This window comes from Lithobates pipiens, unplaced genomic scaffold, assembly GCF_037356315.1.
Source record: "Lithobates pipiens isolate NorthernLeopardFrog02 unplaced genomic scaffold, aLitPip1_a1.2 Scaffold_19, whole genome shotgun sequence".
Taxonomy (NCBI): domain Eukaryota; kingdom Metazoa; phylum Chordata; class Amphibia; order Anura; family Ranidae; genus Lithobates; species Lithobates pipiens.
In genome coordinates this window covers 240783740-240798476 of record NW_027507764.1, presented here as the reverse complement: position 1 = coordinate 240798476, position 14737 = coordinate 240783740, and the positions used below count along the sequence as shown (strand labels likewise).

Genomic DNA, 14737 nt, shown 5'->3' with positions numbered 1-14737 from the left:
TGTTGTGTCTGCAGGTGTGCGCAGGGGGTGTGCCAGCTGTGCCTGGCACACCCTAATCCCTATGTGTGATGCCGATTCCTACTACTGCCTGGGCTTCACCTCTGTTGGTCCCCCCCGCCCTGCAGTGCTGCTGGCTTCCCTCCTCTCCCCCTCATCTGCTGTGGGGGAAGTTTCAGGGTGGAGAGTGGGGAAAGGGGGTAGAAAATTAGTAATTTACCAGTGCCTTCCTTTTCTAAATAAACACAGTGAACACACTCACTGTGTTAATTCATAACTGAAGCATAGGAAACTGTTTCCTATGCTTCAGTTTATGAATTAACAAGCCCCTCTGCACAGAGCACTTCTCATTCATTCACTGGTCCAGTGCAGCTGAGGCTGCAGAGAAAGACATGAGTGCTTGAGCTTTAGGATGCACACCCTAAAGCAATAGGCTGCGCACACCTATGTCGTCAAGATTTCTGTCTCCCTAGTTTTAACCCTTCCCTAATCTAAAAAAAAAAAAAAAAAAGTTTTGACCTTAAATACAATTTGGGCATAGTTACAAAGCTGTAAATGTGACTTTCATCAAACATTCACTGGTGGCGAATCAATCACTGTCATTTTGGTGAATGTCAGATTCACTGCTTTTGAAATATACTCCTTTAACTTATACTTACCCCCACCTCAATATATAATGGGCACATTTTATTGATGGAGCAGGCTAGCTAGTATAGATAACCATTTCCAGACCAGAGACGTAACTGTACGCTGATAGACTTCGGGTGGTTATACCGGGATGATGCCTGCAATTGATTTTGGAGTTTTGAATGCTTTTAAGGGAAGAGGAGGGATCTGGGGTCTTATAGACCCTAGATATCTCCATAAAGAGTACCTGTCACATGCCTTTTGCTGTCACAAGGATGTTTACATTCCTTGTGACAGCAATGAAAGTGATAAAAAAAATTTTTTTAAAGCTACAGTGTAAAAAAAAAAAAGAAAAGAATTAAGAATTAAAAAAAAAAGTAAAGTGCTTCCATCCTCCCATGTTCGTGTGCATGCAAACGTCCCACACAAGTGAGGTATCTCTGCAAACGTCAGATTATGGGCAGTAATTCTAGCACTAGACCTTCTCTGTAAAGATCTAAAGTGGAAACCTGTAAAGGCCTGTAAAGCATCACCTATGGATAGTAAAATGTACATTGTTTGTCACCGTTGCACAGGCAAGCTCAGTCTTAAAACGTGACATGTTTGGTATCTATTTACTCGGCGTAACATCAATTTTTATAGTTTGCAAAAAAAATTGGGTTGTGTATTGTGTTTTTATGCATTAAAATTCAAAACAGTGCATTTAATTCTTCAAAAAATACATTTGAAAAACTGCTGCGCAATTACCATGTGCCTCAACTATATATAGATATATATATATATATATAGAGATATATAATGTTAGGGGGTTCTGTGTAATTTTCTAGCAAAAAATATTGATTGTTACATGTAAACGAAAGTGCAAGAAAAGGCCAGGTCTGGAAGATTTACATTCAATCAGTTAATTTAGTTTGATTAATAATATGTTCATTCACTGGGTTATTGAGCAAACTTTAAAAAAAAAAGGTAATTGTAAACTCTTCTATGATTATTTTAGTTTTACACATATGCATTTTGATAATTGCTATTTAGCATACATGATTTCAAGAAAAGATTGACTGTCAAATTTATGTTTTTAATAATAGTCTTGTTTCCAGTATGAAGATGGCATACAGCATGAACAGTTGGAGATGGACACTGTCACTCTGGGAAGAGGAATGTGCTGGTAATACAATGTCATTTTCACCTAGTTACTGATAACATGCTGTTTTCATGGATAAACAACCATTCTCATGTGGTATGCTGTGTTTGGTGGTTCTGCCACTAGGTGGTCATGTGACACAAAATGTAATTCATTGTGCACTTTGAGGACTGGCCCAATCCAAAAATGGTATTTACTCCTCCTAAGCTTTATGCTGAATTTTATTTTATGGAAAAGGAATGTAGGAAGAAATGTGCTGTAACTAGTGAATCCTGCCATTTCAGTTCTCAATAAACACCTTACAGTTCCTATTGAAGATGCTACCTTTTATAAGGATTCTGTTGATGGGTGTCTGGAAGGCCTCTTAAAGGATTTCTGTGCCTTTGCAGGTTCAGCCCTGCAGCTCACAATTGCTGCCAAATCTGTTTGACAGACTATTGCTAACTAGACGAGACAAATACAGTGGGGCAAAAAAGTATTTAGACAGCTACCAATTGTGCAAGTTCTCCCACTTAAATAGATGAGAGAGGCCTGTAATTGTCATCAAAGGTATACCTTAACTATGAGAGACAAAATGTGGAAACAAATCCAGACAATCACATTGTCTGATTTTTGAAAGAATTTATTTGCAAATTATGGTGGAAAATAAGTATTTTGTCAATATCAAATGTTCATGTCAATACTTTGTTATATATCCTTTGTTGGCAATGACAGAGGTCAAACGTATTCTGTAAGTCTTCACAAGGTTGTCACACACTGTTGCTGGTATGTTGGCCCATTCCTCCATGCAGATCTCCTCTAGAGCAGTGATGTTTTGGGGCGCTGTCTCTGGGCAACACAGACTTTCAACTCCCTCCAAAGATTTTCTATGGGGTTGAGATATGGAGACTAGCTAGGCCACTCCAGGACCTTGAAATGCTTCTTACGAAGACACTCATTCATTGCCCGGGTGATGTGTGTGGGATCATTGTAATTTCTGACTTTGTTATTCCCACCTTACTCAGAGCAAGACAATCCAACTCCCACAGGTTTTTACATTGTACATGGAAGGCTTACTTTTCCTTGTGCTAGGATAGGAAGTCCCAGGGAATACTCTGTCAGTAGTTTTCGGCTTTATTCAGTCTGGTCTTGACCAGCGTCTGGCTCTGTGGACCCTTAAGGGACAGGTTTTTACCTAATCCATTTTATTCTAGAAACTTCTTGCCTCGCAGTCATTAATCAAGGCTTTTGTGTAGGGAGTTGCTCATACAATATTGCAATCCAAAATCCCTCTACTGTGTCTCCTTAGGATCTAAACCTGAGATCAGACCACACATTCCCCCCCACACACAAGGACTAGGTGGTTGTGAGAACAAAATTTTCCTTTGAAACTAAGGTGGCCTCTTCTTTTCAAGTCAGTGAGGACATTATCGATCTTCCCCTTGTCTTGCCACACAATATGACAAAGGAAAGTGCCCTACGTTGCCTGAATGTGATTAAAACTATCAGGGTCTACCTGCCAGGCACAGCCTCTATGAGAGACAAAGTTTCTCCTTTCCCTTTTAGAGCCCATTCTACCAGAGCTGTTGATTTCTCTTGATCTTTTCAGCATCAAGCCTCTGCTTTCCAGATTTGCAAGGCCAGCACCTGGTCATACATACTTCATGTTACATAGTTACATAGTAGGTGAGCTTGAAAAAAGTCCATCAAGTCCAACCTATGTGTGTGATTATATGTCAGTATTACATTGTATACCCCTGTATGTTGTGGTCATTCAGGTGCTTATCTAATGGTTTTTTGAAACTATCGATGCTCCTCGCTTATACCACCACCTGTGGAAGGGAAGTCCACATCTTTGCCGCTCTTACAGTAAAGAACCCTCTACGTAGCTAAGGTTAAACCTCTTTTCTTCTAATTTTAATGAGTGGCCACTTGTCTTGTTAAACTCCCTTCCGTGAAACAGTTTTATCCCTATTCTGGGGTCACCAGTATGGTATTTGTAAATTGAAATCAAATTCCCTCTCAAGCATCTCTTCTCCAGAGAGAATAAGTTCAGTGCTCACAACCTTTCCTCATAACTAACATCCTCCGGACCCTTTATTAGCTTTGTTGCCCTTCTTTGTACTACTTTTCATTTGGACTGGTGCCAAAACTGGACAGCGTACTCTAGGTGCGGCTGGACCAGAGTCTTGTAGAGCGGGAGAATTAACGTTTTATCTCTGCAGTTAATGCCCTTTTTAATGCATGCCAATATTCTGTTTGCTTTGTTAGCAGCAGCTTGGCATTGCATTCCATTGATGAGCCTATCATCTACTAGGACCCCCAGGTCCTTTTCCATCCTAGATTCTCCCAGAGGTTCTCCCCCCCCCCCCCAGTGTATAGAGTGCATTCATATTTTTGCCACCAAAATGCATTATTTTACATTTTTCTACATTAAACCTCATTTGCCATGTAGTTGCCTATGCCATGAATTTGTTCAGATATTTTTGCAAGGTTTCCACTTACTGCTGAGAAGTTACTGCCCTGCTTAGCTTAGTACCATCTGCAAATACAGAGATTGAACTGTTTACCCTATCCTCCAGGTCATTTATGATAAAATTAAATAGGATTGATCCCAGCACAGAACCCTGGGGAACCCCACTAACCATCCCTGACCATTCCGAGTACTCCCCATTTATGACCACCCTCTGTACTCGTTCTACTGGGTGGACGATCAGGCCTCAACTGATTCAAGCTTTGGCCGCAAGGTCCTTTAAGCTGTTATCTGATTCTTTAACCTTTCTTTTCTTGTGGGCCTGATGGCAGTTCTGTTGCTGTTGCTTTGGTAAGTCTTATAGTTGATGAATAGTTTTTTAGTCGTGTGTCCTGTACTGTATGAATAAGATAATAGGTATTTTGACTTGTACATTCCTTACAGTACAGTGCAGGATAGACCCCTGTGTGCTTAGTGCTGGTTAAAAACTTGAGACTTATGGAGTATGGTTATACGAGTATGCTCTAGGGTGGCTCTAGCAAGTTTATTTGCTGATGTTCAATCACCCAAAAGTAGCTTGCATATAACCAGTGGTCTATGAATACAACCCCAGTGTCCGGTACTGTACTCAAGATAAGGAATTTACAGGCAATTCAAAATTCCTATTTTTTCCAATCCACACTGGTGAATTTTGAACTATGTATAATAATTGAGACACCCAGAACATCTGTATGAGATTAGATCTGCCAGCTATAGAGGTTTACACCACAAATGATACGGTGTATTGCTTAAAGAGGGATTCCACCAAAAAAAAAAATATTAAAAGCCAGCAGCTATAAATACTACAGCTGCTGACTTTTAATAAATGGACACTCACCTGTCCCGGGTTCCAGCGATGCCGGCAGCCGAGGCCGATCGATCGCTCGGCTCTCGGCTGCTGCCGCCACCATTCTAGGTGAGGGAATCAGGAAGTGAAGCGAATCGGCTTCACTTCCCGGTTCCCTACTGCGCAATAGGAAATCTCCGCGCTGTCACTGAGACCCGTGTGTGTCCCAGCAGACAGCGCGGCAGGGCAGGAAATGGCGTAGACTCCCACGGGAGTCTATGCCCGGAAGTGGGTGTAAATACCTGTCTTTGACAGGTATCTCCACCCCCCTCCCCCCTGAAAGGTGTGAATTGTGACACCGGAGGGGGGGGGATCCGATCAGCGGAGGTTCCACTTTAGGGTGGAATCCCGCTTTAATTATACTGGGTTATGACACAGCTCTGGAAGTCAGCTCCATTGAGCAGCTTGTTGAATCGTTTTTTTAGTCCTATGTCCAGTACTGAGCTTGGCGATCCTTTGCCCACACCAAATGAGTAAGGCACGCAGAACTATTTTACAAACAGTATGCAACATGGGGGTGGGGATAGGAGGGGGGTGCTACCTTAGTTATATTAGCCTTTACTTCAATTTTAATGAAGTCTACATCTTAGGATTTGTAGTGAATATCACTTCTAAATATTTAAAGGAAGATACTATCAGAGATGTGCTTATGATTCAGACTGAACTTTTCTTGTTTGAGCTTTCGACCTTTTGGTACTATGTTCCTCTCATTCATTCACATGGGGGGTGTATCTTGGAGCCATGTTATCATTAAAGGGGATTTCCAGATAATGATAAGCCCCTTGCCTTCAGATGCCCACAACTACTAGGTTATGGTTATGGGGGACAAGGTGCTTTGCCAGAGGGGTCCCCCTGTCAAAGTACCTCCATGTTAAGGGCATTTCCTGTCCGACTGTAAGGGTCTAGTGTGGATTTTTGAGAGATCCCACACTTTCTTTTTTTTTACATGGTGTCTCCCTTAGAATTCATAGCAGACTCTTCAGGTTTTGGTATGAATTATGGAGGGGACAACATGACATTTCCCTTTTTTTTTCATAGAGTCTTCAATTAACATCTATAACAGACCTTTATCTAAGATAAGGGTCTTGAACAAAAAAACATAATCCCTTAGTGTTTGAAAATAGAAATAAAGCTGCATTAGGTTGTAAACATCATACAGCTGCACCACTTCACCAGCAGGTAAATGGGATTCCCCAGGCATGTTATTTAAAGAAATGTTATATTTAGAATTTTTATTTCTAAGCATTATTAAATTGCTGCTCCCTACCAAACATCATTTTTTTTTTTTTTATGTTTGCTTTTGTACATGTATACCAGGGCAGTTACATACACTATTTGGCAAGGTTGATATAAAGAGACAGGTTCATTTAGTTCAACATATATATATATATATATATATATATATATATATATATATATATACAGTAGCTGCCCACCCCTCTCTTTTAAATAGGTCTTGTAAATTTGCTAGATTCTGTTGTGAAGGTATTTCCCTGCTTCACTTTGTATCATCAGCAAATACTGAGATGGAACTACTGTTCTATTAGTTCCAATCTCTATATCAGTTATAAACAAGTTAAACAGAAGTTAAACAGAATTGGTCCCAGGACAGAGCACTGGGGCATACCGCTCACTACTCAGACCATTCTGAAGATTTGTTATTTATCACAACCCTTTGGACATGTTCCTGTATCCAGTTTTCTATCCAGGCACAAACATTATCATCAATGTCAACAGTCTTTGATTTGTAAATGAATCGTTTATGGGGTACTGTATTATTTGCCTTAACAAAACCTAGATACACTACATCCACAAGCTTTGCTCTATGCAGATTACAGCCCACCACTGCATAGAATGTTAAAAGGTTGGTCTGGCAAAAAAGTTATTTTTTATAAATCCATGTTGGTTACTATTAATGATACTTTTTAGATGAAAAATTATTCTCTATTTTACCATTCCTTCCAATAGTTTACATACTATTGATGTTAGGCCTACTGGTCTGTAATGTCCAGGCATATATCATGGCCCTTTTTTTTTAATATTGGCACCACATTAGATTTTTTGACAATCTATCATGTCATTAGTTTGACAAACCCTTGATTGCTAGCTTAGATAATGATCAGAATAGTTTTTTTTTCTTAACTTTTGTCTCCTATTAATTTCAATGGCGTTCAGATTCAGCACTCAAACTTTTGTAATGTTCACTGAACCCGTGTAGAAGTGAACTCGGGTACATTTGGCTCCAGCCTAGTAACCATCTTGAAGTGGCAGAGCTGCGTAAAGGGGGTTTCAGTTCATTGATGTGTAACAGCACAGATTTACTCAAATTAATTAACAATCCAGGAAATGACCAAAGATAAGAACCCTTGTTATAACATTCTCTAAAGCAGGCATCACCAAATGGTGGACCATGGCCCGGACCCAGACAAAGTAACAATTCTATTCAGACTGTTAGCCAGACTGCACCCAGTAGCTCTGCAGTGTAACCTGAAACTTCTTTATCAACTTCAACTTAGTAGCAGAGTTTACGCTTCCTGCACAGCTGTTTCTGTTTCAGTTAATGACTGTGTTTCAGCCTTCATGTGAAATTGATGATTATTAGTACCATTAGTAGTATAATAGGTTAATCATATACCTGACTCTAATCCTACAAATCCCCGGTCTTTGTGTAAGTGTACAAAGTTTAAGTGTAAGTGTGAGAAAGTTTAAGAATTGATGCTGGTTTGAAGTCAAATGCTCAGCCCTTCCTTCTCTGAGCTGGCCACTCAGCTGTTGGCTAATTGCCAGCTCCTACCTTGCCACATTTACTTTTGATGATATCCTGCTCGTCAGTCCTGCCTACTTAAGCCTTTCAGTCCAGAGGTTCTCTGCCTTTGCCTTTGTCAACATCACAGAAACTATCTCCTGTGATCCTGTTCAAAACTTGCTTTGCTGACATCCCTTCTGGCTCCAGATCCTGCTTGCTGTTCCACTACATTGATTCCCGACTTCTGGATTGGCTGACTATCCATTCCAGTTATTATACTTTGGCTATGTTTTGACTACGTTTGTTCTTTTTACTTTTATTAAACAAATGTGATTTAACTGTACATGGTTTCTGACAGTAGGCGAAGGCCATGAATTCAGAAGATGCAGTCAAACCACTTGTTTTCCAGGTTGGATGAACTGGATCACATAGTTACATAGTAGGTGAGGTAAAAAAAAAGACACAAGTCCATCAAGTCCAACCTATGTGTGTGATTATATGTCAGTATTGCCTTGTATATCCCTGTATGTTGTGATCATTCAGGTGCTTATCTAATAGTTTCTCTCCCCACTGAGACCACCGCCTGTGGCAGGGAATTCCACATCATTGCCACTCTTACAGTAAAGAAACCTCTACGTAGTTTAAACCTCTTTTCTTTTCAATGAGTGGCCATGAGTCTTGTTAAACTCCCTTTTGTGAAAAAGTTTTATCCCTATTATGGGGTCAACAGTACGGCATTTGTAAATTGAAATCATATCCTCTCTCAAGCATCTCTTCTCCAGAGAGGATAAGTTTATTGCTCACAACCTTTCCTCATATCTAATATCCTCTACAGTAGACCCTTTATTAGCTTTGTTGCCCTTCTTTGTACTCGCTTCATTTCCAATACATTCTTCCTGAAGACTGGTGCCAGAACTGGAAAGCATACTCTAGGTGTGTCCGGACCAGAGACTTGTAGAGCGGGAGAATTATCATTTTATCTCTGGAATGAATCCCCTTTTTAATGCATGCCAATATTCTGCTTGCTTTGTTAGCAGCAGCTTGGCATTGCATGCCATTGCTGAGCCTATCATCTACTAGGACCCCCAGGTCCTTTTCCATCCTAGATTCCCCCAGAGGTTCTCCCCCCAGTGTATAGATGCATTCATATTTTTGCCACTCAAATGTATTATTTTTCTACATTGAACCTCATTTGCCATGTAGTTGGCCCACCCCATTAATTTGTTCCGATCTTTTTGCAAGGTTTCCACATCCTGCAGAGAAGTTATTGCCCTGCTTAGCTTAGTATCGTCTGCAAATACAGAGATTGAACTGTTTACCCCATCCTCCAGGTTGTTTATGAACAAATTAAACAGGACTGGCCCCAGCGCAGAACATTGGGGGACCCTACTTCTCACCCCTGATCATTATTCGATTGTAAGCTCTTCTGAGCAGGGCCCTCTTAATCCTCTTGTATTTTATTCTATTGTAACTGTATTGTCTCCTTTTATATTGTAAAGCACTGCTTAAATTGTTGGCACTATATAAATTCTGAATAATAATTCTGAGTACTCCCCATTTATCACCACCATCTGAACTTGTAGCACGTTTTCAATCCATGTACTCTCCCTATGGTCCATGCCAACAGACCTTATTTTGTACAGTAAATATTTATGGGAACTGTGTCAAATGCTTTTGCAAAATCCAGCTACACCACGTCTACGAGCCTTCCTTTATCTAGATGGCAACTCCTCTCCTCATAGAAGGTTAATAGATTGGTTTGGCCAGAACGATTCTCCATGAATTCATGCTGATTGCTGCTAATGATACCGTTGTCATTACTAAAATCTTGTATATAGTCCCTTATCATCCCCTCCAAGAATTTACATACTATTGATGTTAGGCTAACTGGTCTGTAATTCTGAGGGATGTATTTTGGGCCCTTTTTAAATATTGGTGCTACATTGGCTTTTCTCCAATCAGCTGTTACCATTCCAGTCAGTAGACTGTCAGTAAAAATGAGGAACAATGGTCTGCTAATTACTTGACTGAGTTCCCTAAGTACTCTCGGGTGCAAGCCATCATGTTAAGTTTCCCAAGTCTAATTATAATTCTGTCCTCTGTTACCATGGAGGTGCTTTCTGTGATGTGTCATGAGGATAAACACTGCAGTTTTGGTTACTGAAGCCCCCCTATTCCTTTGTAAAGACTGAGAAGAATAAATTCGATACCTTCGCCATCGCCCCATCCTTTGTAATCAGCTGTCCTTCCTCATTCTTTATGGGACCAATATGGTCTGTCCTCCCTTTTTTTACTGTTTACATACTTAACCACTTCAGCCCAGGACCATTTGGCTGGGCAAACACCAGCATGTTTTTTGCGATTTGGCACTGCACTGTTTTAACTGACAATTGCGCGTCGTGCAATGTGGCTACCAAACAAAATTGACGTCCTTTTTTCCTCACAAATAGAGCTTTCTTTTGGTGGTATTTGATCACCTCAGTAGTTTTTATTTTTTGCGCTATAAACAAAAAAGAACAACAATTTTGAAAACAAATGCGATATTTTTTACTTTTTGCTATAATAAATCTCCCCAAAAAAATGTATAAAAAAACTTTTTTTTTCCTCAGTTTAGGCTGATACGTATTTTTCTACATATTTTTGGTAAAAAAAAATCGCAATAAGAGTTTATTGATTGGTTTGCGCAAAAATTATAACATCTACAAAATAGGGGATAGTTTTATGGCATTTTTATTAATCTTTTTTTTTTTACTAGTAATGGCAGCAATCTTCAATTTTTATCATTACTGCAACATTATGGCAGACAGATTGGACACTTTTGGTGCTATTTTGGGACCATTCACATTTATACAGCGATCAGTACAATTAATAAAGCATTGATTACTGTGTAAATGTGACTGGCAGTGAAAGGGTTAACCACTAGGGGGCGCTGCAGGGGTTAAGTGTGTCCTAGGGAGTGATTCTTACTTAGGGGGGGTGGGCTACGTTTGACAAGACACTGATCACCGCTGCCAATCACAGGGAGCTGTGATCAGTGTCTTGTCACTAGGAAGAATGGGGAAATGCTTGTTTACATCAGGTTTTCCCCGTTTTTCCTCTCCGTGAGACGATCACAGGTATCCCCGCGGACATAGAGTCCGCGGGACCTGTGATCGCGCTCACGAGGCTCAAGGTGCGCGCACCCGCAGGCCGCCTCTTAAAGGTCAACGTACAGGAGGGGGTGTGGCCTAGGTGGTCATGTGAGCGGACGTCTTTCTGTGCAGCTACGACATCTCCTGCTACAATCCTGCTCCATCCTTGGTTGATCCCCCATATACCGCCGCACGAAGGACGCCGCCTGCACCGGAGGACTGCCCCTCTTCACCGGACGGTGATATCGGCAGATGGGCAAACGCAGAAGGCAGCCGCTGGCGCGAATGTATGTACACACACGCTCGGGCCAAGATGGCCGCCGGACCACCGCCACAGCACCTTGTGATTCCCCGGCCTCCACGCCGGATCTCTTCGGGGAAGCCTATCCGCTGTCCTCCCCGGGACAGCCTGACCCTCCGATCCTGTTGTCGCAGATCTCGATGGGGGAGGAGGCAGGGGAGAGCGAAAAGGGGCCTACGCGGAGGTGCTGCAGACCATCAAGGTAAACCATGCTGCTCTAATGGGGACAGTGGCTGAAATCTAAAGTGACTTTACACTACTAAGGCAGTATGTCCAGAAATTATGAGGAAGGGTGGATGAAACTGAAAAACGTATTAGTGACTTGGAAGACTCAGTTAACCCCTTATTGCCCAAACTCAATACTGTGGGGGTAAAATAGCTACCCTGGAGGACAAGGTGGATGACCTTGAGAACTGCCTCAGACGAAACAACCTGAGGCTGGTTGGCCTTCCTGAGCGGGTGGAGGCATCTGACTCAGTGGCTTTTTTGGAAAGTTGGCTGGAGCAGGAGTTTGGCCATGAAATACTGTCCCCTTGCTTTGTGATAGAACGGGCGCACAGAGTCCAGGGCATACCTCTCCCTGCAGGTAATCCGCCACGCACAATGGTTATCAGGCTGGTGAACTACAGGGACAGTGATGCTATTTTGCGTGCGTCCAGAACGAAAGGCAGTTGGAAGATTAACAATACTACAGTGTCACTGTACCCAGGTTATTCGGTGACAGTCCGCAACCAAAGGGCACAATTCCAATCTGTTAAACAAAAGTTGCGAGAACATGCTGGGCAGTATTCTATGATATTTCCGGCTACCCTTCGCATTGTCCATCAAGAGAAAGTTCTTTTCTTCCAGTCACTCAAGAATGTCATCGTATGGTGGGAGTCCCTACCCCAACCCCCTCGTGACCCTGCCTGAAGGATGTTGGCCCGGAAGGTCGATGTCCTTGCTTTCTTTTGCCCCCCCCCATCTCTCCCCATTTTCATCTTTATCTCTGGTTTGAGCGGTGGGCCTACGCTGCTCTTGTTGAAACATAATGGGATCAACCATGATTATTTTTGTTGCGGGACAAACTTACTCCCCCATTTTTTTTGGATGAGTATTTGGGAGCTGCTCTAGGAGAACGATGTTGAGCCACTCAGTGGTGAAGTTGACTTGTTACAGTTAACCACATGGATATCAGGCCATGCGCCCCATGCATGGCCCTAGTTTTGGGTACAAGCCCGCTCCATTTCCGTGGGAGCCGGGCAGGGTTGTTGCTGCTGATTGGCAGCTCTTTATTTTTTGTCTATAGTCTGGTAGCGGTATGTAAGGAAGTTGGATGGATGTGTGTGTGTGTGTGTGTGTCACTTTGTCCCACTGGAGGTGCTGTGGCTCTGGCTGATTGTCGGGGGACTGTCCTGGGGCTCCCGGACAGGCTGCGCCCGATTTTTCCCGCTTGTGTGATGATATTGACCCCCCCCATGGCTGAGGTAAACATTTGCTCATGGAATGTGCGAGGGCTGAACTCTAAATTTAAACGTGCATTAGTGTTTGAGCAGATCAAACTATTACACCCGCATGTTCTCTGCCTACAAGAGACTCATCTGGTGGGCTCAAAAATCCTTGCATTAAAAAAGTGTTGGGGGGTTCACAATTTTCACTCCACGTACTCTAATTATGCTCATGGGGTGGCCATCCTAATTCGTAAAGGGCTTCTTTTTGAGTGCCACCAGGTGGTCTCGGACCCTAGGGGTCAGTTTTTGGTGTTACATGCTACAGTGCAGAGAACGCCTGTTATTCTGGTCACAATATATGTTCCTCCGCCAGCCACAGCCATGGTATTCTCAGACCTGAGCGTTAAGTTATCGCTTTTACCTGTTTGCCCTACATTTATTGTAGGGGATTTTAACTCAGTACTGCAGCCAGCTCTGGATAGACTGAAACCTCATGTGAATGAGCCCAAGCTGTTTAGTAAATGGTGTGAGGCGTATGGATATGTAGATATTTGGCGTTGGAAGTTTCCGGGGGAAAAGATATTCTCCTGTCAATCTAAAACCTACGGTTCTCTATCTAGGCTGGACTATGCACTGGCCAACGGGGACCTTCTGCCGGTTGTCAGGGCAATTAAATAAGTTTCACAAACAGTGTCGGATCACTCGCTACTCCAGGTTACCCTTACCCTGGGAAACAGTCCTTCGTTTCGGGTGTGGAAACGTAATCCCTTGTGGATATCCACGCCGGGGATACAGGAGGCCATCCCGTCGGATATGGTAGATTATTGGTCCACTAACCTTGACACAACAGCAGCAGGCCCCACGTGGGACGCCTTTTAAGGCGGTTTTGCGTGGGTCGTATATATCCCGCATTAAGCACCATAGACTGGCCGGGAGGGCCCAACTAACGAAACTTGAGCGATCCTTAGAGGAGGCTAGACGTAGGTACATGCTAAACCCGACAGACTACCCGTGGAGAGCTGACTAATGCCCATAAGATGTTGCAGTTACATCTTGTGGACACGACTAAAGTACAACAACTACACCTGACGGCAAAACTACACGAACATGGGGGGAAGAACGGGAGACTGCTAGCCTTTCTTGCCCATATGGAATATTTGGATAGTTCCATCTCTGCTATACAATTGGCTGATGGCTCCACTACAGAGGATCCTGTAGCTATTAATCAGGAATTTGCCTCATACTACGGTAGATTATATGATGATCCGGCACCCCCCTCGGAGGCTACTTTTAGGGGTTTCTTCTTGTCATTGGTATTCCCTGGGCTGGAGGACACTCAGAGGGACCTCTTGGAACAGGAAATTACTCTTGAAGAGGTGGAAACAGCGATAGGTTCCCTACCCCCCTCGAAGGCTCCGGGCCTGGATGGTATCCCTTCGGCGTGGTATCAGACCTACACTGAATTGATAGCTCCTAAACTACTCCTCACTTACCGTGCATCCTTGAACCAGGGATCTCTTCCTGATTCAATGAACGAAGCACTGATTGTGGTTCTACCCAAGCCCGGAAAAAATAAACTGTTATGCGAGTCCTACCGACCCATTTCCCTCCTGAACAACGACGCAAAAATATTGGCCAAGATACTAGCTCTTCACTTACAAAAAGTTATACTTACCTTGATATCGCTGGACCAGGCTGGTTTTATGCCCGGACGTAGCATGTTTGATAATATACGCAGATTATATCTACATATCCATAGAGCATGCAGGGACAAAATTGGTAGCCTGGTGTTGTCCTTAGATGTGTTAAAAGCTTTTGATACGGTGCGTTGGTCATTCCTGTGGGAGACTATGGCTAACATGGGATTTGGCCCACAATTTACAAACTGGGTTCGCCTGCTGTATGCTAAACCGAGTGCAAGGGTGCGAACCAATAGAGATGTCTCTTCGCCATTCCAGTTGCAGAGGGGGACTAGGCAGGGGTGTCCGCTGTCTCCGCTCCTGTTCGCAATCGCCATTGAGCCTTT

General features: G+C 42.8%; 1 protein-coding gene across 1 annotated transcript in view; it reads left to right on the top strand.

Annotated features, from left to right (window-relative positions):
- PKD1L1 (polycystin 1 like 1, transient receptor potential channel interacting) overlaps positions 1–14737 on the top strand; it is a 358247-nt gene that overhangs the window by 331576 nt on the left and 11934 nt on the right. The window contains exon 48 of the mRNA XM_077491844.1: positions 1710–1789. Within this exon, the coding sequence (XP_077347970.1) occupies positions 1710–1789 (80 nt within the window). The remainder of the gene's footprint in view (positions 1–1709; positions 1790–14737) is intronic.